We start from the raw sequence: 27282 nt of genomic DNA on the forward strand, positions 1-27282 counted from the left end.
CTTTTTTTTCCAAAATCAGTCACAAGGTAAACATGATCATAGTCACCATGACCACGACCATAATCATACTCATGGAAATCATGAAAGTTCTGAGGATTTCCTTATAATTTACAATGGATTGTGGAAAGGACTTACAGCTCTGGGCGGTATCTACCTTCTTTTCATCATTGAACATTGCATTGGACTCTTCAGACATCGTAGAGCCAGAATGGTAAACTCAAAATATATACATTGTTGCCAGTAATTCAATGTTCTTTTCTGTAATTAATTTCTAGACTTACTTGAAATTACAAGACAACTCTTACATTGCAACCTTGACCATATTTGTTAACTGCAGTTAGTTTACAAACCAAATTTGTACAACTACATTAAACTACTCAAGCTAAGTGAACTCTATTTACTTGTGTGTGTTATTTTCTCTTATGCATAATAAGGTATGAGCAATTCAGCACAGATGTATCTGAACAAAATGATGAAACCACTTTTTGCAAATGACATTGATACAAAATTGGTTATGATTTTCATTTTCAGCAGTTTTTAAAATTGGAATTTGAAGTGATGTAGATGATACTGAGTTTCAGTTTTCTTTTAGATGTTAATCCTTGAACTTTTACTAAGAACTGTTACGTTACATGAAATTCAATTTTTAAGAATCGTGCAAGTTATAAATTTGTATCCTCTAATGCAGCAATTGGTTAAAATTTAGATGGAATAATTTTACATTGCATCAAAATTTTCCATTCACAGCATTACCCAAGATGTTAACAGGTCTCAGTAAACAAAGCTGATACCCATCCACAGAGAAAATGTTAATGCCAACAACAAAATGCATGGTTATAAAATAGCAAGTGTAACAAAGCTTCTTAAAAGAGAGTGAGATGGAGAACTAAAGGTAAAGGGTACAGCATTTGAAATCCCATTCTACTGGAGCTTAGATGGGAGGCATCCATTAATAGAAGGGTTATAGAAGGTGAGTACATTATGAAAAAATGGACTGGCCATGCCCATAAAGTGACTGAAGGTATGATCAAGACCTAGAGACAATGTAGATCAGCAAGCACAGGTATTATAGGGTAGTGCAAGCAAGGAGACAAGTGTGCAGAGTTTTTTATGATCTGACACCACCAGAAGAATGCATTTGATCTGTAAATATTGGCAGTGGCTTCTGCAATTTTCACATGTTCCATTAGTACTTAGCAGATATTGAGGACTCTTGAGAAATTCCAGAAGCCATTTAATATGATAAAGACAACAATCAAAAACATCTAGGTTTTCCTGTTATGTGTAGCATGCATGACATTCTACTGTGAAACAGAGATAGCTGATCCAAATTTAAACCTCTGCAACTCTGCAAAGCTTTTCCAGTGTTTTATTGCATATTTGCACTTATGTGACTGGATAATTAATGTAAACAAGTCAGTGACATGGTAGTACAATGATGTAGCTTAGAAGTAATCATGGTTTAGTCATGACCAACAATGCTTCTGTTTGGAGCTTGCACATTCTCCTTATGACTTCATGGGTATGTTAACGCAGTAGAAAGAGTAGGGAAATCGATGCAAATATAGAGGTAATAAAGTAGGATTAGGGTGGGATTGATATACGAGGGGTGATTGATAAGTTTGTGGCCTAAGGTAGAAAGAGTCAATTTTAGAAAACCTAGCACATTTATACATTTACACACTTAGTCCAGCGGTCGTGGAGCATTCGGATCTTGGGCCTCCAGAAAGTGTCCACAGATGGGTGATTGATAAGTTCATGCCCTCATCTCCTTCTACCTTAGGCCACAAACTTATCAATCACCCATCTGTGGACACTTACTGGAGGTCCAAGAGCCATATGCACCACGACTGCTGGACTAAGTGTGTAAATGTAGGAGGGGACTATGTTGAAAGATAAATGCGCTAGGTTTTCTAAAACTTGAGTAAATACTTCTGCTGACTTGAGGATAGGATTTCAGGCTCTGCACTAGCGTTTCCTGTGGTTAATTACCACCTCAGAGTTGAAGAACACTCATTGGTCGTAATGCCAGAGAATTTTGGACTGTGGGAATGTGCACTTTGACTCCAGTTGATGGAACACCAAGCAATAGCTGTATGGAAATTGGTGTATCTTAAGTAGTCAAGCTTATTTTTAACTTGGAAGTAAAAAGAGAAAGGTGGGGGGAGAGAATAGGAATGAATTAGATAAGATAGAACATTAATGGCAAATAGAATAATAGAAGAAGGACTTAATGGACCAGCTAACCATTCTATTAAAATGTATTAAATTGCTTGAACAGTGAGGCAGTGTGTGTGTGTAATATAGCAGAGGAGCTGGAGGCAGTTGAACATTGGCATACACTAGCATGAGGAAAGGAGAAGGTAGAGTAATGTTGCTTATTAATGGTAATATGGAGACAGTAGGGAGAAAGAATGCGGCAATAAGGAAGACAAAGTCGACTCCATTTGGATCAATATAAAAGGTAATGGAGTTGTTATCTTTAATTGACACAATCTGCAAGCCATCTAATACTAGGAGGAAAATGGAGACAGAAATATCCAGCAAACCAGAAAAAAATGGCCAAAAATTGCAGAGTATGATTGGACATTTCCAACTATCCTGATACTAATTGAAGAAAAGAAGGAAATAAAAAAATGGAACTTCTACATTGTATACAAGACACTTAGCCCAATATATGAAAAAAGGCAACAAGGGTGGCAGTGGCTATTAAATCCAATAATAATGAAAAAACTAGAACAAATGGAAGTGGAAGTTGAGTAAAATTGGGACTATTGTGACTCTAATATTACTCCTTTAAATGATGAAGATATAAAGCTGATAAAACTTGCATTGATACAGAAGTTTTATTTGAGGAATTAAGAATGGAACTTGAAAAATAAGGAAGGCAAAATAGTGATGTAGAAGAGCAGGAATACAGAAAAAAAGTATGCTAAAGACAAACAGGAGTAAGAACAGTCAGTAAGTGTAGAACTAGCAGAATCAGCTGAGGTAAAACAGGATAGAAAGAGGCTAGGAAACATATACCTAATAATTAAGAGGACAGAAAAGAACCAGAAAATTAAATTATCAAGGAACATGAAACAAAGTATTAAAATATTTTGCAGATGAATTAAGAAGAAACTAAAATGTAGGAATAAGTCATTTAAGAATAAACAGACCAATACAACAGGAATAAATTGGGAAGGAGATCAAAGAAAATTTTTAATATATTTATTTGATATTTATCAGGAAAATAATGCAAATAATATTGGGATGATGAAATGAGTAACAAAATCGGTGGATGTAAAATGGAAAATATAAAAGCTAATCGTACTCTTGAGGATAAAATACCTGATCCTATTGGAGTGCATTTGAGCACTTTAGAGGAATCTGGGGAAGTTATAGTAGAGGCAGTACTACAAAAGCTTGATAATTGTTTATCAAAGGCCTTTGATCCAGAGGATTGGTGCGTAGTGGCCTGAATCTGCATTGCACAGCCACTGCAGCACTCTGAATAACTGAGTAATTCAGTCCTTTGTAAAGCAAAGGATTATCACGTTGACTGCAAAGTCTGTTCAGTATTAGCTTAATAGACGATTGGACTTTGAATTTTTGATTGATTACAATGTCTTAATGCAACTGCTTTTCTAAATTTTAATTTCCAGGGTAAAAAGAAGTGGCATAAGCAGAAAATTCTTAGCGGCGAAGCTGCTGTTGGACGAAAATTGTCAGACCACAAATTAAACAGAAGGTCAGAAAGTGAATGGCTTGACCTTAAAACCATGTCAGGTAGGAAATTTTCTCAATAGAGCAAAGCTAATGCCTTACAAAGCTTCCACATTACATCCTTGCTTATGTATTCTAGTCGTCTCAAAATAAATACTAACATTTAATTTGCTTTCCTAACCACCTTACCACTGAATCAACCTGCAAGTTAATCTTTAGGGAATCCTGCATGAGGACTCCCAAGTCTCTCTGCAGTTATGATTTTTGAATTTTCTCCCCGTTTGCAAAATAGTCTACACCTTCAATCTGTCCTTCTGCAGACTTTCTGCTTCTTCAACACTACCTGCCCTTCCACCTATCTTTGTATCATCCATAAATGGTGCACATGCCATCAATTCCTTCATTCAAATCATTGAAATACAAAGTGAAGCAAAGTGGTCCCAACATCGATCCCTGTGGCACACCACAGTCATCAGCAACCAACCAGAAAATGCCTCCCTTTATTACTTCTTTGCCTCCTGTCAATCAGCCAACCTTTCTCTGTTCTACTAGAGTTCCCATAATACCATGTGCATTCTGTTAAGCAGTCTCATGTGCAGCACCTTGTCCATGTCTTTCTGAAAATTCCAAATAAACAACATCCACTGATTTTACTTTGACTATTTTGCTTGTTATTTCATAATGCTGAGGTCCTCCTTCATTTTGTTTATGCTGTCAATAAGAATTGATAGTTTTACAAATTCTTTGTTTCTAAGCACATAGTTCAACATATCAGTGAATTGAACCAGTTTTAACTTTCTCAGAAACAACTAATTTGAAATTGTAGTATTGCTGCAATATTTTTGATGCAAGACTTTTGTCATAGTTCATAATAGTAGCTGAGTACTTCTTTGTTGACATTTAGAGGGTCAGTGGCTTGTTAACAATGAGCTACTGACTTCCACTCTGTGTTTATTGTTACAATTTTTAAGTGTTGTAACTTGAAACACTGATAATGTAAGTATGTTGAAGCCTTAAAATGTTTCAAAGTAAAGGTTATGGTATTATTATTTAGAAAATTTATAGATTATATTTATTAACATAATTAATTCAGGATATTTCACAATTTTATTAACATAGACTTCAAAATTATATTAAAATATGAAAGAAAATTCAGCTGTGCGGCAACAAAGGCTATGTACACGGGAGCATTTCAGTTACTGCTTGGCCAATCACCTGTGGAGCTTAGAGAGCACGATGCCTGGCACAATATGTGATTCATCCTTTTAGGGAAAGGTGCATCTAATATCTTCACTTGATAGTGTTTTCCCTGGTTCAATATCACATAACTAGAACTGAACAGGGTATTCCAGCTGAGCCTTGATCAAGACCTTGAACAGGGACAGATTGTTAATGCTTTATTGCGAATTGTCTTGTAATCATATTCTCAGTAAAATAGTATATTAAGTTATTCCAGTTTCTTTTTTTCACCATGTTTAGTTCTGTTCCTTATTTGGGTGTAAGTACACAATATTGATTTGATTCAATGCTTTATGTACATGTTTCAAAGTATGTTTGGCCAGGCATTAGTCTAATCTTCCACCACATTGAACCTGCCTGGAAAATTCAAGACTTCTTAGTTTTACCCTTTATTATATGCTTGCTTACTCTCATAAACTAGTAGATAACCCCATCCTCTGAATTTGTGTAATGTAGTTATTATTAAAACTGGTTAAAAATAATGGCACTGGTACCAAGTCAAGCAAGCTACCACTGATGAACATTTCACAAAAACAAGACAAATTAATTGTTGGCTGTTTTCTGCCAGTGGCCATTCTCCCAATTCTGAATCCAGTATGTTAGCAAACTGTGAGTTCCACAAGACTGATTTGTGGAGAAGTCTCATCACATATTTTATTAAAAGCTTTCCAGGAATCCAGGTAGGTAATGCCTGCCTGTATCTAATGTGACTGCCTTAAACGAAAATAAAAATCAATCAAATTTCTAAGAATACAATCTGAATTAAAGAGCAGAATGATGAATGATCCAAAATCCTAACAAACTGCATCTTAGCTGCTTATAAATGTGTTGCTGGCTGTTGCAGAAAAATATAAATCAATCCTTTTGACTTCTTTTGCAGGTAATCTTTTTCTACAATCTCCCCTTTTCCACAGTCACTCAGGATCTCTTAAAAACTTATCAATACATTACTAAATAATAATCCAGTCTATTAGAAATGTTGCAGTCAATTTCTATGCCTTTCTGCTGCTCCTGAAGAAGATTTTATCTGGTAATGCTGAAACCCTGCTGAAGAATCCCCTTAACACATTTCTGCATTCATTTACATTCCATGGAAACCCCACTCCCAAATTGACTGCATTTTTCCAAGTATAATGTTTTTGTTTAGTGTTCTAATCTCTTCTAAATTTCCCATCCCCTGTATCGGCAAGATTCACTTTGTTTTACTCATACTTCCCCAATCTGCTGCTGAAATCTTCATGGGATGTGGCCCCAAAATGTTGATTGTTCATTTCCACCCATAGATGCTGCCTGACCTGTTGAGTTCCTCCAGCATTTTGAGTGTGTTTCGTTTCTTTTCCAGTTCTGCAGAAGCATGCTAGACCTGAAATATTAACTGTTTCTTCTTTCACAGATGTTGCATGACCTGCTGAGGTTTTCCAGCATTTTTTTGTTTTATTGGCCTCTTCCTTAACCATACTCTTCTTCATTCTTCTTTTCAGTCTCTTATAGAATGATACAATACAGAAACAGGCCCGTTAGCCCGACAGGTCCATGACAACCATTATATCAGTACTGATTTCATACCAATTTGCAAGAAAAATGAAACCACTGGTCTTACCTTGTTGGAGGTATCCTTTCTAACCAATCCATAATTTTGGTTCCTCTAGTACAGGGGTCAGCAACCTTTACCACTGAAAGAACCACTTGGACCCGTTTCCCACAGAAAAGAAAACACTGGGAGCCGCAAAACCCGTTTGACATTTAAAATGAAATAACACTGCATACAACGTTTTGTTTTGCCTTTATGCTATGTATAAATAAACTATAATGTGTTGCATTTATGAAATTGATGAACTCCTGCAGAGAAAACGAAATTACATTTCTGCATGCAACAAAAACATTTTGAACTCCGAAAAAAAGACGTTGGGTTGAAGGTTACTTTTAAGTAAAATACTCAACGTCTATTTGAGTCCTTCTTGTATTTATGAAAAACGCCAAACTTAAATTTGCCGCCAGCAGCAAACCAAAAATAACGTCAGCCAGCTGTCAACCTGAAAAATAAAAGGACTATTTCACTGAACAATGAAAACATATGAATATACGTAAAATAATACGCAATTAAAATATTTATCATACTTCTTCAGGTTGACTCACACCTGACAATGCAGTCGTATTCAGTAGGGATGGATCGATGCTTAGGGGAGTGACCGGGAAGGATAATGTGTTTTTTTCCTCTCTGAACTCACAGAAGCGTTTCCCAAACGATGTTTGCATTGCGATGATTGCAGAATGTAAATACTCCGAATTTATCATGTCGTGACATTGTTTGAACTCTCTCAAATTGGGCAAGTGAGACAATGTGCCTTTCTGTAAATCTCTGGCAAGCAACGTCAACTTGCGCTCGAATGCAAAACATCCTCCAACATGTGCAGGGCTGTACGTCCTTTCCCCTGAAGAGCTGTGTTCAGCGTGTTCAGGTGCGCTGTCATGTCTACCATGAAGTGTAGCTTTTCCAGCCACTCTGGCTGTTCCAGCTCAGGAAAGTTGAGCCCTTTGCTGCCCAGGAAAGTTTTCACTTCTTCCAGACGCGCGACAAAGCGTTTCAGCACCTCCCCTCTGGACAGCCAGCGATAAAAACACGTTGTAGCGGTTGCTACACGCAGTCAGTAAACTGCAGTCAAAGATAGCTTTATTCGAACTAAACAGCCTTGCTTTTAAGCCTCCCTCAACCCGCCCCCCATGGGCGCGGATGCTGCAAAAGACACGTACTCACAAACCCCCGTAGGCTATCTCCCTTAGCCTGAACGCTGGCTAATTGTGAGCCGGTTCGGATGTGTCAGGAAATGCGTCGCCACAACGTCTTATTTAGATTGTACAAGATCACCATAATCTTCAAATTTAGATTTACATTTCAAAAACTAACAAACTAACATAAAATACATATTAATTAAATACTGACCATGTAGCGGTGTGCTACACGCAGCGCTAAAATTACGACACGGAGTCGGTAACTGCAGTCGAAGGAAAAAAACTTTATTCGAAATCTTCAGCCTCACTTTTAAGCCTCCCTCAACCTGCCCCCCCCCCACCCATGGCGCAGAGGCTCCAAAGCTCTGTGCTCGCAAACCCCCGTAGGCTATCTTATTGTGAGTCGGTTCGGATGTGCCAGGAAAAGGGTCGCCACAACCAATTATTTCCCAAAGCAACAGGGAGCCGCAGCACAGACGTAAAAGAGCCACATGTGGCTCCGGAGCCGCGGGTTGCCGACCCCCGCTCTAGTAGGAATACATAAATGACCACTGTCTTTCAAAACCCACACTCATTTGTGGAATCTCCCTCTCCCTCCCCCTCTCCCTCTCTTCTCCCCCCTCTCTCCACCCCCATTCCTCCACTCATCTTCTACTCTTCTTCCTTTTCCAATACAAATATTCTTCCTTCTCATTTACACATTTGTCCAATTATACACAAATTTCTAACCCCCTCTTGACATGAATACCTGCTCTTGACTAACTATACTTTTGATAAAACAAAATATCACAGAGTAGTGGACAACTGAAGAAAGGTACTTAGCAGGTACGGCAGAATCTGTGAAGAAGAGAAGATCATTTCAGATCAGATGTTTTACACTAAAGTTGTAAATGTGTTTTCTCTGTAAGTTTGCTCTGCTGTTTTTATGTATCAATTTCTTGAAGCTGTAATTGCTTTGGTGGTTCTTGTGCTCTCATCTTCTCCCATTTTTTTACTGAAGCGTCATATCTCAAGTCAGTGCTGGGAGCAGTGAATTCTCTGCCTCCCAGGCTTTCGTAACAAAAGGTTTGACAGTGTTTAGTTTTTCAGGGTACTTATGTAGATTCAAAATATTTGAAACACTGAACTAAATTTCACTTGGAAGGAGTTTGCATGAAATAATTTTTCAGTTTAAGTTGAAGGAAATACAAGTTTCAATTGACAGTAGTAATTCCTGTTTTTCAGGAACAGACCAACAGGATGGTTTCAGTGAGCAGCACGACGTAACCCAGCTCACTGATCTTGATGGCACACTGAGATCCCCGTCAAAGGCATCTGTTACTCCTGACCTGAAGTCTGTTTACATCCATGATTCGCACAGTGAAATTGATAGTTTCACTCCAAATCATGAAAGTAAAATGATGTCTGAAAAGCATCATTCAAATTCTACACATCATTCTCATGGTCACTGCCATTCTAATAAAGAGATGCAAGATGCCGGCATAGCAAATATTGCTTGGATGGTTATCATGGGAGATGGCATGCATAACTTCAGTGATGGACTTGCAATAGGTAAGGAGAAAATACTAGCTTCTGTTTCCCAAAATCATTGCTTCTGCAGGGTCCTGATGTAATTCGCTGTAAACAAAATCTGGAAAGAGTATCAGTTACATTACAGTAATGTACAAAATTTCCTGTTACTTTGAAACTTAAACAAGTCTTTTTATTATTTTAAGGATTGGCTGTATTTGTCACATGTACATTGAAACATACAATGCAATACATCATCAATGACCAACACAGTCTGAAGATTTGTGGGAGGCAGTCCATAAGTGTTGCCCTGCTGCTGGTGCCAAATTAACGTGTCCACAACTTACTAACCCGTACATCTTTGAAATGTGGGAGGAAAACACAGCACCTGAAGGAAACCCATGTGGTCACGTGAAAAATGTACATACTTCTTACAGATATAGTGGTGGAATTGAACCCATGTCACTGACACTGTAATAGCATTATGCTAACTGCTACACTACCATGCTACCCTATCAAAACTTGATAGTGTTTCAGATGTCACGTACCCTGTGAAAGAACCAGCAGAAATAGAAAACACCATGGAGTCTGGTATTGCTATAAACTAATGCTATTTATTAGTAACCACACAATACAGTAATATAAATGCAGATATATCAAACAGGTTAGCAATGATTTTATATATATGTGTGTGTGTGTGGAAATAGGAAAACCAAGCTTCTTCAAGCCTAGGGGTAAATGGATACAGTCTTACAATGATGAGTGAAGTTCAGTTCAGTTTGTGGTATTGAGTAGTGATAGAGAGAGAGAGAGATTTGTAATCCAAAGGCATATGTTATGAGAAGGCAATTACGTCGATATTCCAAAATAACAATAACAGTAGGTTTTATCTCCAAAGTTGTTCCACTCCAGACACGAAGTATCGCCGACAGTGATCTTCAACAAATATCTTTTCAACACAAGTGGTACCACACCCGAATTCAGTTGCGGATCATCCCAAAGTGGTGGCCACAGGATACTCAAACAGAATCCACGTATGGATTTTCACCAGCAGTAGTTTATCACTGAGGTACCATCTTCAAGTGGTAAAACTACCAACCCAGGCCAGGATTTTCACACACAGGTAGTTTCCACACAAGGTTACCCCAAACACACAACGTGATAGCCACTTATTCAGTTCCACGACATACGAAATAATTCCTACATTGATTTGCCACAGGGGTGCCTTTCTTCAGTGAACTACCACACACAAACAAGGGTAACGCACAAGCGGTAATCACAAAGGTTTCCCCCTCAGCAGAGAACCCACTCCTGTGGATTAGCTACGTGACAGTCACACTTTCGTATTCGAATGGAACTCAAACTCACCCTTATGGGCTATAGAGGAGAGAACCCAAATAGTGACCTCTTTGTCACTAGGTTTCTTCTGTTTCAAACCTTCCTCTCCCCTCTTCTCTTCCTTTAAAGTCACCAAATGTGACCACAAAAAGGAGACCATTCTTCTGTGGTGGAATCATTAACCCAGGTGAGGGTTGGACACAGGACTAACACCCCACCGGTCACACCCTTTACACACTGCGAGAGCCATTGTTCGATCCTCCAAAACTCACCTTTTCTATAGGCACAACAAAGCTCATTCAGTGTCCAAAACCATGTGTTTATAGGTCCATCAGCGGGCCTGTTTATCTCACTGTGCTGAACACCAGCTGTCCATCAAACAGCTCCTCCCTTCTCTCTCTAGGAATACAGAAGCTGACAGTGTCCTTGTAAAAGCGTAAGCATGCAGAGAAACCATAACACCATCTCCAAGCAGTCTTTGTCTCTCTCTCTCTCTCTTAATAACAAGATGTCCGGTGTTGAACAACAACTCCCCCTCTCTTTTCAAAAATGTAGTTCAAAGGGGTAATTCAGGACCCCATCACACAGAGTTGAATTATACTTAGAAAGAATTTTGTTTAATGTGTTCAAGATGGGATTCTGCTTCTACTCACTATACAAGGGGATGGACATTATGATCTGCAAATATCAGCAACTTCCCAACCCCCCACTATCAATGCATCATAGGCCTGATCTTGTGCTATTCAGAATTGAAGTTCTTACTTGGCTCAGTTTGGAGTTCTCCAGTGATAGCATAAAAACTTGATTGTTCACAATTTGGATAATTTAGGTAACAATTTAAGTCTTGCATTAATTCCCAGAGCGATTAGATTTAACATTTTCTCCAAAATTCTAATGTGGTCAATTTTAAGATAGCTTTTTAGAGAACTATTGAATTTTAAAATATTTGTGGTAGATATTCTGTGACTAAACTAAAAATGACTACATTAAAATACAAGCATAGTCTTTATTAGTTTTTATACTCCAATATTGAGAATTCATGGATTAGACTAAGCATTGTATTTTTAAAATTGGGTTAGCACTAGCAAGGCAAAGATGATGTGGATGCTCTTCATACCTGCAATTAAAATGTTAACTAAGAACTGTTGCACATTCTGAATAATCACCTTCATTCTGACAGTAATCTTAAAACTCACCAATAAATTCAGCAATTGCTTTCAACTGTGCTACAGATTTTACATTAAAATGAAATAAGAAGATAATTTTGCATTGTGCTTTTCACAGCCTGCAGGTTCCCTTCAGTGCATTGCACCTGTTTAAAATTAAAGTTAATGACGATAAAGGTTTGAGTGTTCGATATAAATTTTGTAAATATCATTCTTCTATTGATTCTAAATAATAAATGCGTGATTGCATAACTTATCTATATGATTAAATAGGGCTTTTCTCTCCTGTAGGTGCTGCCTTCAGTGCTTCCATCACAGGGGGATTGAGTACTTCCATCGCTGTGTTTTGTCATGAGCTTCCTCACGAGCTGGGTATTTTGCTTTACTTTTGTTAGAATAAATTGTCCTGCAGTGTCACTGATTTTGAAACGGGAGGAGAAAATGTTCATAATAAATTTTGCTAATATCAAAAGTATGAGCAGAAAGAGCAAAAATTTAAAATTCCAAGGAATTATAAGCTCTGTGTGTCTGTGTTTACGTATATGTGTTTATGTGTGTATATATGTATATCTATATAATATATATAGTGTGTGTATGTTGATTATAAATTATGTATGATGCTGTGGTTGAAAATCTATAGCTGTATAATGAGAGAGTATAATTAATTCCCCCAGCAAAGAGAAAATGAAACCATGTTTTGATAGTGGGTACTGCTGGTTGCTCCAGTAGGAAAGGAATAAGAAGTGATGACTTGCATTTGAATTGAATTGACTTTGTTACTTACATCCTTCATACACATGAGGTATAAAACTCTTTATGTTACTTCTCTGTGCATTGTGCAATTTATAATAAATGAACAGGATAGTCAATATAACATAGAAATACAGTTGTTTCAGCATGAGTTAAGCAGTCTGATGGCCTGGTGGAAGAAGCTGTTCCAGAGCCTGTTGGTCCTGGCTTTTATGCTGTGGTACTGTTTCCTGGATGGAAGCAGCTGGGATGGTTTGTGCTTGGGGTGACTCGGGTCCCCAGTGATCCTTTGGGCCCTTTTTATACACCTGTCTTTGTAAATGTCCTGAATAGTGGGTAGTTCACATCTACAGATGCTGGGCTGACTGCACCACTCTGCAGAGTCCTGCATTTGAGCGAAGTACAGTTTCCATACCATGCAGTGATGAAGCCAGTCAGGATGCTGAGCCTGGAGAGAACTATGGTGTTGAATGCTGAACTGTAGTCCATGAGCAGCATTCTCACATAAGCATTCTTTTCCAGATGTGTAAGGACGGTGTGTAGAGCTGTGGCTATTGCATCATCTGTCAATTGGTTGTGTCGGTAGGCAAATTGTAGGGGTCCAGTATGGGTGGTAGCATGCTTCAGGTGTGGTCCTTGACCAGTCTCTCAAAGCATTTGCTTATTATTGAGGTGAGTGCAACAGGACAGCAGTCATTTAGACATGTTACCATGATCATTTTTGGTACAGGGACAATGGTGGATGTTTTGAAGTAGGAGGGCACTCTACCCTGGGAGAGGGGGAGATTAAAAATGTCTGTAAACACACCTACCAGCTGTGCTGTACACATCCTGAGTACCTACCCTGGGATGCTGTCCAGTCCCGTAGCCTTGCGACTGTCAAATCATTGGAAACACCTTCCTTCGTCCTCAGAGATTACCAATTCTGCAGGTCGCATCAGCTGTAGGTCTCTTCAGGGTCTCAGTGCTGGCAACATCAAATCAAGCATAAAAAAGGTTTAGCTCGTCTGGGGGAGAGGCAGCGATATTGGGAACTCCACTGTGTTGAGCTTTAAAGACTGCAATGGTGTGCAGACCTTTCCATAAGCTGTGTGTATTGTTGGTGGAAGGTTGGTTCTGGATTTTGTCCCTGTATTGTTTCACTGCCATGATGAATTTGTACCAATCGTAGCTGCATTTCTTGAGTTCCTGCTGATTACCGGCAACATAAGCTCTGTATCGCATGGTCACATTTTTCACATAGTGACTGAGGATAGAGCAGAGTAATAACAATTCTGTAATGTGGAAGTTTTTTGCCTTGAGTAGAAGCTGAGGAAGAGTTGGAAAGCATTTCGATTAAATCAAAGGGGTCAGTGTTGAGATAGTAGATTTAATCTGTAGTTGTACTAACAACAAGTAGGTATGAATGAAATAAGGAAATGGGCTTTTTGTGATGTACCTAACCAAGTTGCAGTATTGTAGGGAGTTTGTTATGAGATATGAGTTTCTCAGATGTGTAAGAGAAGAACTGAATTTAGGAAATTTTGCCATTTTTAAGCATGTGCTGCTTTAAGAATCCATCCTCAAAAGTATTCAAACTAGCTTGCCGTTTTTTCTAAGCCCAGTTGCACATCACCCACCTTCCATTTGGCTCATCATAGGTGAAATCTGCCTTCGTGGCTTTAGGTGAGCCAGTAGCAGGTTAATAGCCTTGTTTGGAGTCTTTTCATCTACAATGTGCAGAAAAGTGTAAGGATAGATTTCTTAATAATATATTGAATTAAATTAATGTAGAAGAGGTGTTGCCATCCTGGTAGTTCTGGTGTTTAAAGATGTTCCTTATTTTTGAAAAAAATAAAAAGGAATTATTACCTTTATTTGTCACAAGTACGTCAAAACATACATTGAAGTGTGTTATTTTTGTGTTAGTGACCAACACAGTCCGTGTATTTGCTAGCTCACAAGTGTTGTCATGCTTCTAATGCCAATGTGGGGCAAAACCGGAGTATCCACAGGAAACCTACGTAATCATGAGGAGAACATACAAACACCTTACAGAGAGTGGTAGGAATTGAACCTAGATCAGTGATTGCTAGCACTATAAAGCATCATGCTAACTGATACGCTACTGTGACCCTCTCTGAGTCATCTCTACCATACATAATGACTATGATAAGACTCCATGGCTTTTACAGGAAAGATACTACCATGGACAGAAGATTCAAGGACTGTCAGCAAACAAAGAATTGGAATGAAGGGGGCCTTTGTGGTGTCCTGCAAGGATTAGTGTTGGATCAACTACTTTTCATGTTATATGGATCACAGAATTGATGACTATGTGGCCATGTTTGTTAGATGCAAAAATAGGTGGAGGATCAAGTAGTGTTGAGGAAGCATTGAGTCTACCAAAGGACTTGGACAGGTTAAGAGAATGGACACAGATATGACAGTGGGAAGTGTATGGTCATACTTTGGTAGAAGAAATAGATATAGGCTAAACATTGGCGCAAATTCAGAAATCAGAGGTGCACAGGGACTTGAGTTGTAGCACAGGATTCCATAAAGGTAAACTTGCAGGTTGAGTCAGTAGTATGGAAGGCAGATGCAATGTTAACACACATTTTGAAAGGACTAGGTTAAAGATATAATGCTGGAGCTTTATAAGACATTAGACCACATTTGAAGCAATCTGAGCAGTTTTTGCCTTATATCTAAAAAAGAATGTGCTGGAATTTGTAGGGGCCAGAGGAGGTTTACAAGAATGATCCCTGGAAAGGTTAACTTATGAAGAGTGTTTGATGGCTCTGTGCCTATACTTGATGGAGTTCAAAAGAATTTGGGGAGGGTGGGGAAGTCTCATTGAAATGTAAATAGAGTGGATATGGAAAGGATGTTTCCAATAATGGGAGTCTTGACCTCAGAATAGAACGACATCCTTTTAGACAGAGATATAGAAGAATATCTTTAGCCAGAGTGTGGTGAAACTATGAAATACATTGCCACAGACAGCTGTGGAAGCTAAGTCATTGGGTGTATTTAAAGCAGAGGTTGATGGACTTTTATTAGTAATAGCATCAACGGTTGCGGGAAGAAGGCAGGAGAATGGGGTTGAGGGGAAAAATAAACCCCTCAATGGTCAATGGTCCAAATGTCCTAATTATGCTCCTATACCTTTTGATCTTACGCTCACACACTTGATCAGACATGAGTTAATTTTATTCTTCATTTAAGAGCCAAGCCAGTTTTGTTATGGCTCATAGGCAGTATGTTATTTTATGGATTCTATTTCCGGCGCAAAATTTCTTCACAAATGTTCTGAAAATAAGCTAATCACATGCATTGAATTCCCATCTTGCATCTGCAGTTTTTAAGCTGTTATGTACCCTGTAACTGGGTGTCAGACCAGCAAAGATAGAAGAACCCGTTGGAGTCTGGTGGTACCAAAACTGAAGACATTTATTAGTAAACTACACAATACAGTATCAAAAATGCAAATATACATATAAAACAAGTTAGCAGTAATAAACCTAAAAGTAGGAATAATAATAAGCAATAATGAACAAGCTCTATCGATGTCTAGGGGTAAATGAATTGTCATAGGAAAGTATAAAGTTCAGTTCATGCATCCTGAGGTAGTTATGGTTGTTGTGTTGTAATCGTTAGAGAGAGAGCGAGAGGTAACAGCTACAGCAGGCAAACCTTCTATTGCTTTCTGATTCTGTCGTATCGTTGTTGTCATTTAGTTATGACCCATCTGTTCTTCAGCTAGACCATTCTTCTGTGGTGGACTCGTCACTCTGGCATGAGTGGACACACACACAAGTCCCCACTGGCCCTGCCGTAACACTGTGAGCTTTATTGATCGATCTCCTGATTCGGTCTCCGAAAACCCCCCCCCTCCCCCCCCCACCTTTCTGTGGGTTCACAACACTCAGTCAGTGTTCACTGGTGTGTCTGAAGGGTGTCTCTCCAGACCTGTCTTTTATCCCTACTAACAGGGTCTCAGCTATCCATCAACTCTGAATGACTGTGTTCGTCAAATCAGGCCACTCCTGCTGTCTCCTGAGGAATGTTAACAAGTCCTTGTAGTGAAAGGTAAACAATCCAGGAAGAGTCAAAATACAATAGATTAACAGTCCCCTCTCATTTGCAGCAGATGTTCTTGCCTGGGCGTGCTCTCTCTCTCTCTCTCTCTCTCTCTCTCTCTCTCTCTCTCTCTCTCTCTCTCTCCCTCTCCCTCTCCCTCTCCCTCTCCCTCTCCCTCTCCCTCTCCCTCTCCCTCTCCCTCTCCCTCTCCCTCTCCCTCTCCCTCTCCCTCTCCCTCTCCCTCTCCCTCTCCCCCTCCCCCTCCCCCTCCCCCTCCCTCTCCCCCTCCCCCTCCCTCTCCCCCTCCCCCTCCCTCTCCCTCTCCCCCTCCCTCTCCCTCTCCCTCTCCCTCTCCCCCTCCCTCTCCCCCTCCCTCTCCCCCTCTCTCTCTCTCCCCCCCCCTCCCTCTCCCTCCCTCTCCCAACAGCAATAGTTCTCGGGGGGGGGGGGGGGGAATGGTTAACTCTGCACCCCATTTCCATCAGCTCTGTCCATCACTCATAACAAAGCGTTTAGTAGTTTTCTATGGCATTATATTTCCATGATCCCAGCATCACTAGGAACAAGGGATTGGCACACTGCTATATGTTCTTCACTGCTTGCACCTGTTCTAAATGGCATTCAGCAATTCCACATTCAAAATTTAAAATGACACAGAGCCAAATGTACTGCAACCTTTCCAAACCAGTGGCTTCCTATCTTGTTCAACTGAGTTTCACATGCTTGTTTATTGATGTATCTCACCATTTACTACACTAGTATGTTCAACTTAACTAACTAGGAAGAAAATTGTATTGATCTACACATCTTTAGTTCTCATTGTCCAGATCTTTTATACTGGTACATGTGTATATTGTACACGTCACGTATATTGTGTCAACCTGTTGGTGACCTGTCAGCCTTCACTAAGTTCCTTTTGGAAAACAGTATCATTCATCCACCCCTTCCTCACCCCCCATTCTTTGCAATTTAAATCATACTGAATTGATGCTCAGTGCTTGATTTGGGGGCACCATGAACTTCAGTTATCTCGAAAATGTTACCCATTCCATTTCTATACCTGATCAGCAGCCATTGAAGAGCTAGGTTTCCATCCTTCATAAATCTCAACCCTGAACTTACTTTTGAGATTTGAAAACTGACCAGGAAGAATACTCTGCCCTCCCACAGTTAATGCCATTGGGGTTTTTACTGAACCTTTACAAACTAATAGCTTTACTTAAAGTGTTAGTGAAGGCACAACTGTCCATTTAGCATTTTCTCTTCATGTCCTTCATAGAACTCCAAGACTGTGTGAGATTTTGTTACGTTTTGTAACTTCAAAACAAGGGAGCCAGGAATGCGAGTCTAACTTTGTTTTTACTTTAAGCAAGATGCACGCATATGACACAGTGACACAACAACGTATGCCAGTCATGCATTTCATACATACAACCATCACAAATCATTTAAACAATATATTTATAATATTACTCCAATATTACTGATAGATTAGTTACACAACAGATTTAAACCCCAAATAGCTGGTTGCTGTTAACGCTGTCAACTCAGGGAAGCTGATGCTACTTAGTGGTTTTCAAGATGCTAACAACAGTAAAAAAGTTAAAGGACAATTCTGCTGTCAGCACTTCCCTTGAAACTAAATTCTTTGATTTAAGTGCTTGTATATTCCCTTTCTGTAGTTTGGTGTTTGTCTCAGCAAAATACAGTTTTGTGCACTTTAATTTCCTGCAGTTTCAGTAATGGAATTATTTGGTATGACCACAGATTGAGCCTAACATTTGTGTAACTCTTGTTTTTATATTTGGCCTAGACTCAGGCCTTTTCTCAGAGTTGTCAGCATTTTACATGCCCTGTCAGCTTTTGTTTTTTATTTATGGTTAGCAAGTATACAATTATAAAAACGCAGAATATTTCAATACTATTTCAGTTGCTGTGTTAGTAGCAACTATTTGGAACAAATTAATTTTTATTGTATCTACACAACTATTCTTTTGCTCAAAACAATTACTAGCAAATCCAATAATCTATTGCTGCCCTCAAAAACAGTTTAATCTGTTTCTTGGATTCTTTTTTCCCCTTTTTGTCAGCTATATTGTTGGAAATAACACAAGAGAATCTGTAGTTCAGGTGCTGAATTCATTTTGTCTGCCCTGTTTCCAATTGGCAGTGGATGTGAAAAAACTTCCACACTACAAATGTGATGTACTGCAATTGTCTGCTTCTTGATTTTCTTGTCATTTAACAAGTAATGGCTTTTTTTTTCAAAAGTTTGTGTAATTACCTAAATTTTCTCTTGGTGAAGTAGTAACATTAAAGCAGCTATATTTCCTTCACCTTTGGAGAAAACTGAAATAAAAAATCGAGTGCAAGAGGTTTCTTTCTTTAGAACTAGCTTCTTCTATCACTCTAAAGGACAACTGGAACAGAAGTATTGAAATTCTTTCGCTCTGAGATATAATATGAAGCCTCCATTTCTTGACGCATCAAAATGAATTTTGTGAGGATAGAACCACATTATTTAAAAGCAGAGATTTTTCTGTTAAAATGCCAGTAGTATTGGGAATCTGAAAAATTAGGCATGAGGTTAAATACAGATGCTACAGTGACAGAGTAATAGAGAGATTTGGTTTGCTTTGACAAATCTGGGAAGCAAATTATTAATAATTTTATCATACTAAAATGCCTTGTTAGCTGTGGGATAAGCAATATATTGATACAAAAATAAATATTTTGGTAGCCATATAAATAACTAACACCTGTGCTCTTTCCTGGGCTTTAGAGCTGTTGCTACATGTATCTTGATATTCGACTTGTGCAGTACTCTGTAGGATTTCTGAATGTTAATTTGGTGTTTAGTGTGTGTTTTACTTAAATTAATACATTAGAGTTGTATTATAATCCAACCACAATGACAGTTTGAGACAAGATAAATGCTGGGTTTGCTTAATACAATTGAAGTCACCCTAAACCCACCTGTTGTTTTGTGATAAGCAATATTACATAAGAACATAAGACATAGGAGAAGAATTAGACCATTCGGCCTATCATTGCTGATCCATTTTCCCTCTCAACCCAATTCTCCTGTCTTCTCCCCATAAGCTTTCATGCCTTGACTAATCAAGAACCTAACAATCTCCTCCTCAAAGACACTCAATCACCTGGCCTCCAAAGCTGCCAGTGGCAATTAACTCCACAAATTCACCACCATCAGGCTAAAGAAATTCCTCCTCATCTTCATTCTAAATGGACGTCCTTCTATTCTGACTTTGCCCTCTAGTTCTAGACTCCCTCTCAAGATGTGAGGGAAACATCCTCTCCACAATCACTCTAGCTAGCCCTTTTAACATTCAAAAAGTTTCAATGAGACTTCCTCACCACACTCCACCCCCACCCCTATCATTCTTTTAAATTTCAGTGACTGGCTCAGAGCCATCAAATGGTCGTCATATGATCCCTTTAATTTCAGATTCATTCTCATGAACTTCCTCTGAATCCTCTCCAATGTCAGCACATTTTGGATAAGAACCCCAAAACTGCTCACAGTACTTGTGAGAGCTCACAAGTGCTTTACAAAGTTTCAGCATTACATCCTTGCTTTTATATTCTAGTCCGCTCTAAATGAATGCTAGCACTGCATTTGCCTTCCTCACCACTGGCTAAACCTGCAAGTTAGCCTTTAGAGAATCCTAAATGAGTCCCTGTGCACAAGATTTTTGACTTTTCTGCCCATTTAGAAAATAGTCTATACTTATGTTCCTTCTATTAAAGTGCATGATAGTACACTTCCTGGCACTGTAATCCATCTGCCCACTTCTTTGCCCATTCTCCTAATCTGTCTTAAGTCCTTCTGCAACCTCTCTGCTTCTTCAACAATACCTGCCCCTCCACCTATCCTCATATCGTCCGCAAACTTGGCCACAAAGCATGTAAAGAAATGGTCCCAATACCAACCAGAAAAGGCTGTCTTTTTTCCCACTCATGCCTCCTGCCAGTCAGCGTTCTACCTATCTTTCCTGTAATACTACTGGTTCTCGTCTTGTTAAGCAGCACGTGTGTGGCACCTTGTCAGATGCCTTTGGAAAATCCAAATAAATAACATCCACTTACACTCCTTAGGTATCCTGCTGTTATTTCCTCAAAGCATTCTAACAGATTTGACAGGCAAGATTTCCCCTTAAGGAAACATTTAAGATTTTTAAAATTAAAACATCTGATCCAAATGAAATTTTAAAAAATCAATTAAAAAAGTGGGATCTTACTGTTTTGTAACTTTTGTAATTTTTTTTCTCTCTCCAGGTGATTTTGCTGTTTTAATTAATGCAGGGATGTCTGTGAAACAAGCTATCGTTTACAACCTCATGTCAGCTCTACTTGCATATGTTGGTGTAGTAATAGGTATAGCTGTGGGACAGTATACCCATAATTTAACCCAGTGGATCTTTGCCATCACGGCAGGCATGTTCCTATATGTGGCATTGGTAGATATGGTAAGTACTATTGGACAATATACTCTGCATCATTGTGCCATAAGGTATGCACTTCAATAATTAAATTGAACCTAATTTTAACAGTTAATATAAATTATTGCCAAACCTTTTACTAAATCAGCAAACATAAAACATTCTTAAAAATGAGTAACGTGTCATATTTGATAAAAACCTTACTAGAAATTGTGATTACAATACCTAAACTTATCAATAAATTGTGTTTTATGTAAATTGTTTATGTAAATTGTTCTGTCTGTCAGTATAAATTAGTTGTAAACATTTAAAAATTCACATTCCAATTTGCTCCAGATCCAAGATGTGGGTAATGAAGAATGAACAGTTTTGGTTCTTGCACTGAATCTCGTCACTTTTTTGTTGGATTACATCTGTTTTTTTAATTTGTTTCAAATGCTCGACTTATTTTCTTTAGTTCCTTTTTTCCCTTTTCATGTTGAACTTAACAAGTAGCTTAGCAGTTATTTCAATTGCTAATTTTAAAACCCATTGGAAAATTAAGAGTGCAATTAAAATTTTCCAAATGCTTTCATTCAATTGAGATTTCCATTCTTTCTCTACTGTTCACCAACCTCCCTCATTATACGCAAGCTGATTTCGCTGAATTAAAAAAAAGATTACTCTAGGGGAAGTGGATTTAATGATCTTTAAAAATCTATTTAATCAAATTTAAGTTGAACTTAAATGAAAGTTCTCCAAGTCATAAAATGCAGGCATGGGCTTTATGGATGTACACTTTTTAAATATTGCTGAAGGCTTTTTTTAATACTATATTATTAAGCTCTCCTGCACTGAGAGTTTGGGACAAAGGCGTGAAGAAAGGCAGAGTCCCAGTATTCCCCTTGTTTTTGCAATACTGACGCCATTATTCTAGCTCCTTTCATATAAAACAAAACCTTTGAAAAACCCTTCAGTTGGGAAAACAAAATCAATAATTATTTGAAAGGGCCTTAAACTTCTGCTCATTAAATAAGATGAATCTGAGTATTTGAGGAAAATCTATGCAATAATCATTCTTTCTTACATTTATTGGCTTCCAATTATTGTATATTAATAGTAGTCCATGCTTTCATATTATAGAAGATACTGCAATTAGACTATTAACTTTGTATCTTTGTTTTTGAAACATTTTAATTCCATTTTCTTATTTATTTTTCAGTTAGCAAAATGTTTAATGGGAAAATGGTAGTTTAAATACCTTACTTAGTTTTGAGAGCTGTAAAGTACAATCAAAGACAAGAAATTTCAGTCCCCTCTGTACCATATTCAAAATATGAGTTACTTAAGTGTCATTCATGTCAAACTCTAGGTTCAAAGGAATTTGATCCTCTGATCTGTTCCTAAACCTGGTCCCATTTGCTGGCACTAGTCACGCTCCACAGGAAGCTTGCTCAAAGAATGGAGTTGTTGCTGGCTTCCTGCTTTGCCAGTAGTGGCCCTCTGATCCTGAGTGGAGTACAAGGGGATTAGGATGGGTTCTGGGGCAGTGTGTGGGGTGATTATTTCTGTAGTGATCCTTATTGTGGCCACTGAGAATAGTCGAGTAAGATGGCTCTTTAGAGTCAGTAAGTTGTTGCAGTATAGAATTTGTTACACAATTGTGTATCGAGTATTGATCAGCTACCTGCTTTGCAGAAGTTTGCCAGATTAGATTGGAGAAACAATGTTGAACAATTTCAGTTCATCCATACTGATACGAAATTATTGACAAAGATCAAGTGTGCTGCAGTTAATTCTAAAGGACTATTTGTGGATATAGCACTAATGGTGAAGAAAGTAACGAAGCTGCCATTTACCTTCAGGCAGCAATAATTCATTGTTTTGTATTAGGCATGAAGACCGACTGAATGTATTTTTGTCAAAATGTCTTTTAATAGTATTGAAAACTCCCTGGTATTTGTAGGGAAACTGAAATATAAATACAGAATGCAAAATAAGCATCAACACTGATCCCACCAACTCATTAGAATATTAATTGTAAGAATTTAGAGAGGATATATTGTTCACTTCACTGAAATGTAATGCAATGCTGCCTATGCCACTTACAGTATATTGTCTTATTCTCACTTGGAGGTTGAAAAATTTCAATTTGTCCCTATTAATATTGAGCAGCTGTTCTGGCCTCATGAGATAATGGAGAAAATTTGCATTGTTTGAAACCAGGACTAGGAATGAAGAATCTTCTTAATCTTAATCCCTGAAAGGTTCTGTATGATCCACTGTCAGTACAAACCCCACCTGCAATTCAGTAGATTAATGTATTTAAAATATAATTTCATCCATAGAGATGACACAAGCAGTTTCCTGCCTTGGGAATCCTTGGGCAGCTGCATGCATTTATCAAGCACCTGTAAAAGTTCCACTGCAATAAAACTGAGCATTTCACATATAAACCATCCAAAACAAAATTGATGAACTGCAGTGCAGTAATTAGATTGGAACATTATCGGTTCTGTCCTTGTCAACCTCCTCGCATTTTATTTTCAAATTGACAGTAATACTTGGAGAGCATTGTTTAAGGATCTCATCTAAGTATGTCTTTCAGACATTTTGCTGATTTTGCTCCTTTCTATTGAGATGCTGTACACTTACTGCTTTTTAGCAACTGAAGTTTGTGGCATCTGTGCAAAATTCTTCAATAGCACATTTTATCATTGCAGCATACTAATGGAAAAATGTTGGATGAAATTAAATATGTGAAAAATTTAACATGATGTACTCAAGGATCCACTGGTCCAAGTAAAGAACCTAGCGTATAGACAGTAAAAGAAAATTAGTCAAAATGTTAGATACACTAAAAATTGAAAGAAGTACACAGTTGGCTGTATATAGAGTAGCTAAATCACGAAGATCACATTGGTTTGCACCCTGCATTAAGGGACAGATAGTAATTCTGAAAGTGCAGGCTTAGATGTATTGATGATGTCAAGGAACTGAAGAATTCCAATGGTGAATCATTGCTCAAAAAGGGAAGTGACCACAGTCTACTTTATTTGCAGAAACAATAATCCAGGACAGAGTTGAGAAAATCTGCAGATGCTGGAAATCCAAGCAACACACACAAAATGCTGAAGGAACTTGCAGGCCAGGCAGCATTCATGGATAAGAGTAAAATAGTCGGCATTTCAGGCTAAGACCTGCATCAGGAGTGGAAAATAAAATGAGTTGGAGCAGGAGGTGAGTGGCGGGAGAAAGCTGCTCCCTTTCCCCACCTTCTTGCTCTAAATTCTCATTTTTTTTTCTAGTTCTGATGAAGGATCTCAGCCTGAAAAGTCAACGGTTTACTCTTTTCCATGGATGCTGCATGGCTTGCTGATCTCTGCCAGCATTTTGTGTGAATCCAGGACAGAATTAAGTTAGTTGGGAGTATCAATTATTGGAAGCCAGTGCAGATTTGTGAAAGGCAAATAACCCGTTTGGCCAAACAGTGACACAACTGTTGTTTTTTTTCTCTTTAATGAGAGTAGTTTGACTTGATGAGAATAGACTTCCAAAAGGTATGCAGAGTTGGGCAGAAAAATGGCAGATGGAGTTCAATCCGGACAAGTGTGAGGTGATGCATTTTGGAAGGACAAACCAGAAGACTGAGTATAGGATTAATGGTCAGTTACGTAAGAGTGTGGATGAACCAAGGGACTTTAGGGTTCAAATCCATACATCCCTCAAGGTCACTGCAAAGGTTGATAGGGTAGTTAAGAAGGCCTATGGAATGTTAGGCTTCATTAACAAGGGGATTGAGTTCAAGAGTAGAGAGGTCATGTTGCAACTCTACAAATCTCTGGTGAGACCGCACTTAGAGTATTGTGTTCAATTCTGGTCACCTCATTATAGGAAGGATGTGGAAGCTATGGAGAGAGTGCAGAGGAGATTTACCAGGATGTTGCCTGGTCTGGAGAACAAGTCATATGAAGCAAGGTTAGCAGAGCTGGGACTTTTCTCTTTGGAGTGTAGAAGAATGAGAGGGGACTTGATAGAGGTCTACAAGATTATGAGAGGCATAGATAGGGTGGATAGTCAGTACCTGTTTTCCAGGGCACCAATAGCAAACACCAGAGGGCATATGTACAAAATTAAGGGAGGGAAGTTTAGGGGAGACATTGGGGTAAGTTTTTTACACAGAGGATTGTGAGTGCCTGGAATAACTTGCCAGGGATGGTGGTGGAGGCCAAAACATTAGGGGTATTTAAGAGCCTCTTGGACAGGCACATGGATGAAAGAAAAATGGAGTGTTATGGGGTAGTGTGGGTTTAGTACTTTTTTTAAGGATTATATGGGTCAGCACAACATGGAGGGCTGAAGGGCCTGTACTGTGCTGTAGTGTTCTATGGTATTCAGTTAAAATGTCAGTAAAGTTGAACTCCACAGCATAAAGCCAGTGGCTTCATGAGTGAGAAATTAGATTGGCTCCAAGAATGTGATTAGGTATGAATAGTTGTTTTTCAAGGTGCTAGGTAATTGGGGGAGTAGTACTGCTGATGGATCAGTGCTAGGGCCATAAACTTTTATGATCATGACCTGGATGTAAAGAGGAAGTTACAGAGTATACACTTGTCTGGAATGAGCAGGATGTGTCAGATTAAGTTGAACACATGAAAGTGATACTTGACATGTTTTGATAAGATGAATTGGATAGACAATGTGAAGTATACAATTCTTTTTTTAAAATCTACATTGTGTTGTAAATAAGAGCATTCTGTGTCTACGTACATAAGTGTTTGAAAGTAGGACAAATTGAGAAATTGATTAAAGGTGATAAGAACCTGGACTTAGAGGTGTGCAGTACAAAAGCAAGAAACAGGTAATGAAACACTGGCTATATTACAATTTGAATGTTCTGATGTTAACATTTTTATCAAATATATTTCATAGCTTATGAGGGAAGGCTGAAGAATTTGGGAATGTTGAGAGGGATATGATAGTTCAAATAATGCATTCAGATAGAATGTACAAAGTCAAATTGTTCCCTTTGATGGAAAAGATGAGAGCTAAAGATTTATGTAATTCCATGATGAATAGGATTGGGAAAAATTTATAATAGCAGGATAGATGTATTAATTGAAATGTTTGTTTTCAAAATAAGTCCTAATTGCTTCTTCACTTCTCCTCATGTTCAGTTACCAGAAATGCTACATCGTCCAACGGATAATCGTAGCCAGGCTAACATTGGACACTTTGTTCTACAGAATGCTGGGATGCTCTGTGGGTTTGCCATCATGCTGCTAATTGCCATTTTTGAGGATCAAATTGTAATCCACTTGTAACGATTAACAGTTTTGATGAGAACTATTGTATGGTCCTTTTTGCCTTGTATGTAACAATTGAGTGGTACATGTACTTTTCAGAGCAAATTGTGATACTTGTTAGCACAATAGATTAATTTCCACAACAGCTGCTGTTTCTCAGTTGGTTTGATGCAAGATTGCCTCCATAGTTCAGTATGAAACTTAAATAATCAACTTATTTTAAATATCTATGGAGAAGACAAAATCAATGCTTAAATATTTAGTACAATTAGATCAGGAAAAGTGATATGTGTAACAGCTATTTGGAGAACTTCCTCTCGCATGCCTTGTATTAGGTGTTTGTTTATGGGTGGCAGTACCAACTGTAATGCCATCTAGATTCATGGTGCTGTTTCATGAAAACTCATTATCAGTGTCGCACATAATACAAATTCTGGTTTAGGTTTGAAAATGATGTACATTATTGCCTAATTGCCGATGGTGTCAAATGGGTTAAATTTTAACATTCCTCCTTCTATTGTAATACCTCAGAACCATGTTTACTTGTCCCTAAGTAATCAGCTAGATTGCTTGCTATTTGTATTAGTTTGGAGTTAATTTTTGTATGCCCACTTTAGCCTGTCACTGTGTGACATTTCCTTTTGTCACTGTATAAATCAATGTATAATCGATCATATGTGATCAAGTGCAGCTGGCCAAAATATGATAAATGTAAGTTGTGGAACCTGTGATTCTTGTGGATATTGATAATTCATCATAAAAGCCAAAGATTATGGAACCTGACCAATTAATTTGAAGTTGGTGGAAAAGTTCAGTGTTAAGGTACCATAGACTTTGTGTTTGTTACAAGTGAAATCAAAAAGCATTTTGCTTATCAGTAAACAAAAGTTTTGATGTTCTAAGCTTGTATTATACTAATTTGAACGAACGAAACTGGTTATTTGAAGTTTTACTTAATAAATTCCTGACAATGCACACCACTGTTTTATTGTATTGTTGCACATACAATTATAAAGGAGTATTCAAACA

The 27282-nt window shown here is 38.2% G+C and overlaps 1 protein-coding gene across 9 annotated transcripts in view; it reads left to right on the top strand.

Annotated features, from left to right (window-relative positions):
* slc39a10 (solute carrier family 39 member 10) overlaps window positions 1-27228 on the top strand; it is a 67036-nt gene extending 39808 nt beyond the window's left edge. For all 9 annotated transcript variants that reach the window (XM_059966912.1, XM_059966908.1, XM_059966914.1 and 6 more), the window contains 6 exons: window positions 20-211; window positions 3648-3771; window positions 8902-9228; window positions 11982-12062; window positions 20805-20995; window positions 26125-27228. In XM_059966912.1, the coding sequence (XP_059822895.1) occupies window positions 20-211; window positions 3648-3771; window positions 8902-9228; window positions 11982-12062; window positions 20805-20995; window positions 26125-26271 (1062 nt within the window). In that variant the 3' untranslated portion in view covers window positions 26272-27228. The remainder of the gene's footprint in view (window positions 1-19; window positions 212-3647; window positions 3772-8901; window positions 9229-11981; window positions 12063-20804; window positions 20996-26124) is intronic.
* The last annotated feature ends 54 nt before the right edge of the window (window positions 27229-27282 follow it).

The sequence above is a fragment of the Hypanus sabinus genome, chromosome 4, assembly GCF_030144855.1.
Source record: "Hypanus sabinus isolate sHypSab1 chromosome 4, sHypSab1.hap1, whole genome shotgun sequence".
Classification (NCBI taxonomy): domain Eukaryota; kingdom Metazoa; phylum Chordata; class Chondrichthyes; order Myliobatiformes; family Dasyatidae; genus Hypanus; species Hypanus sabinus.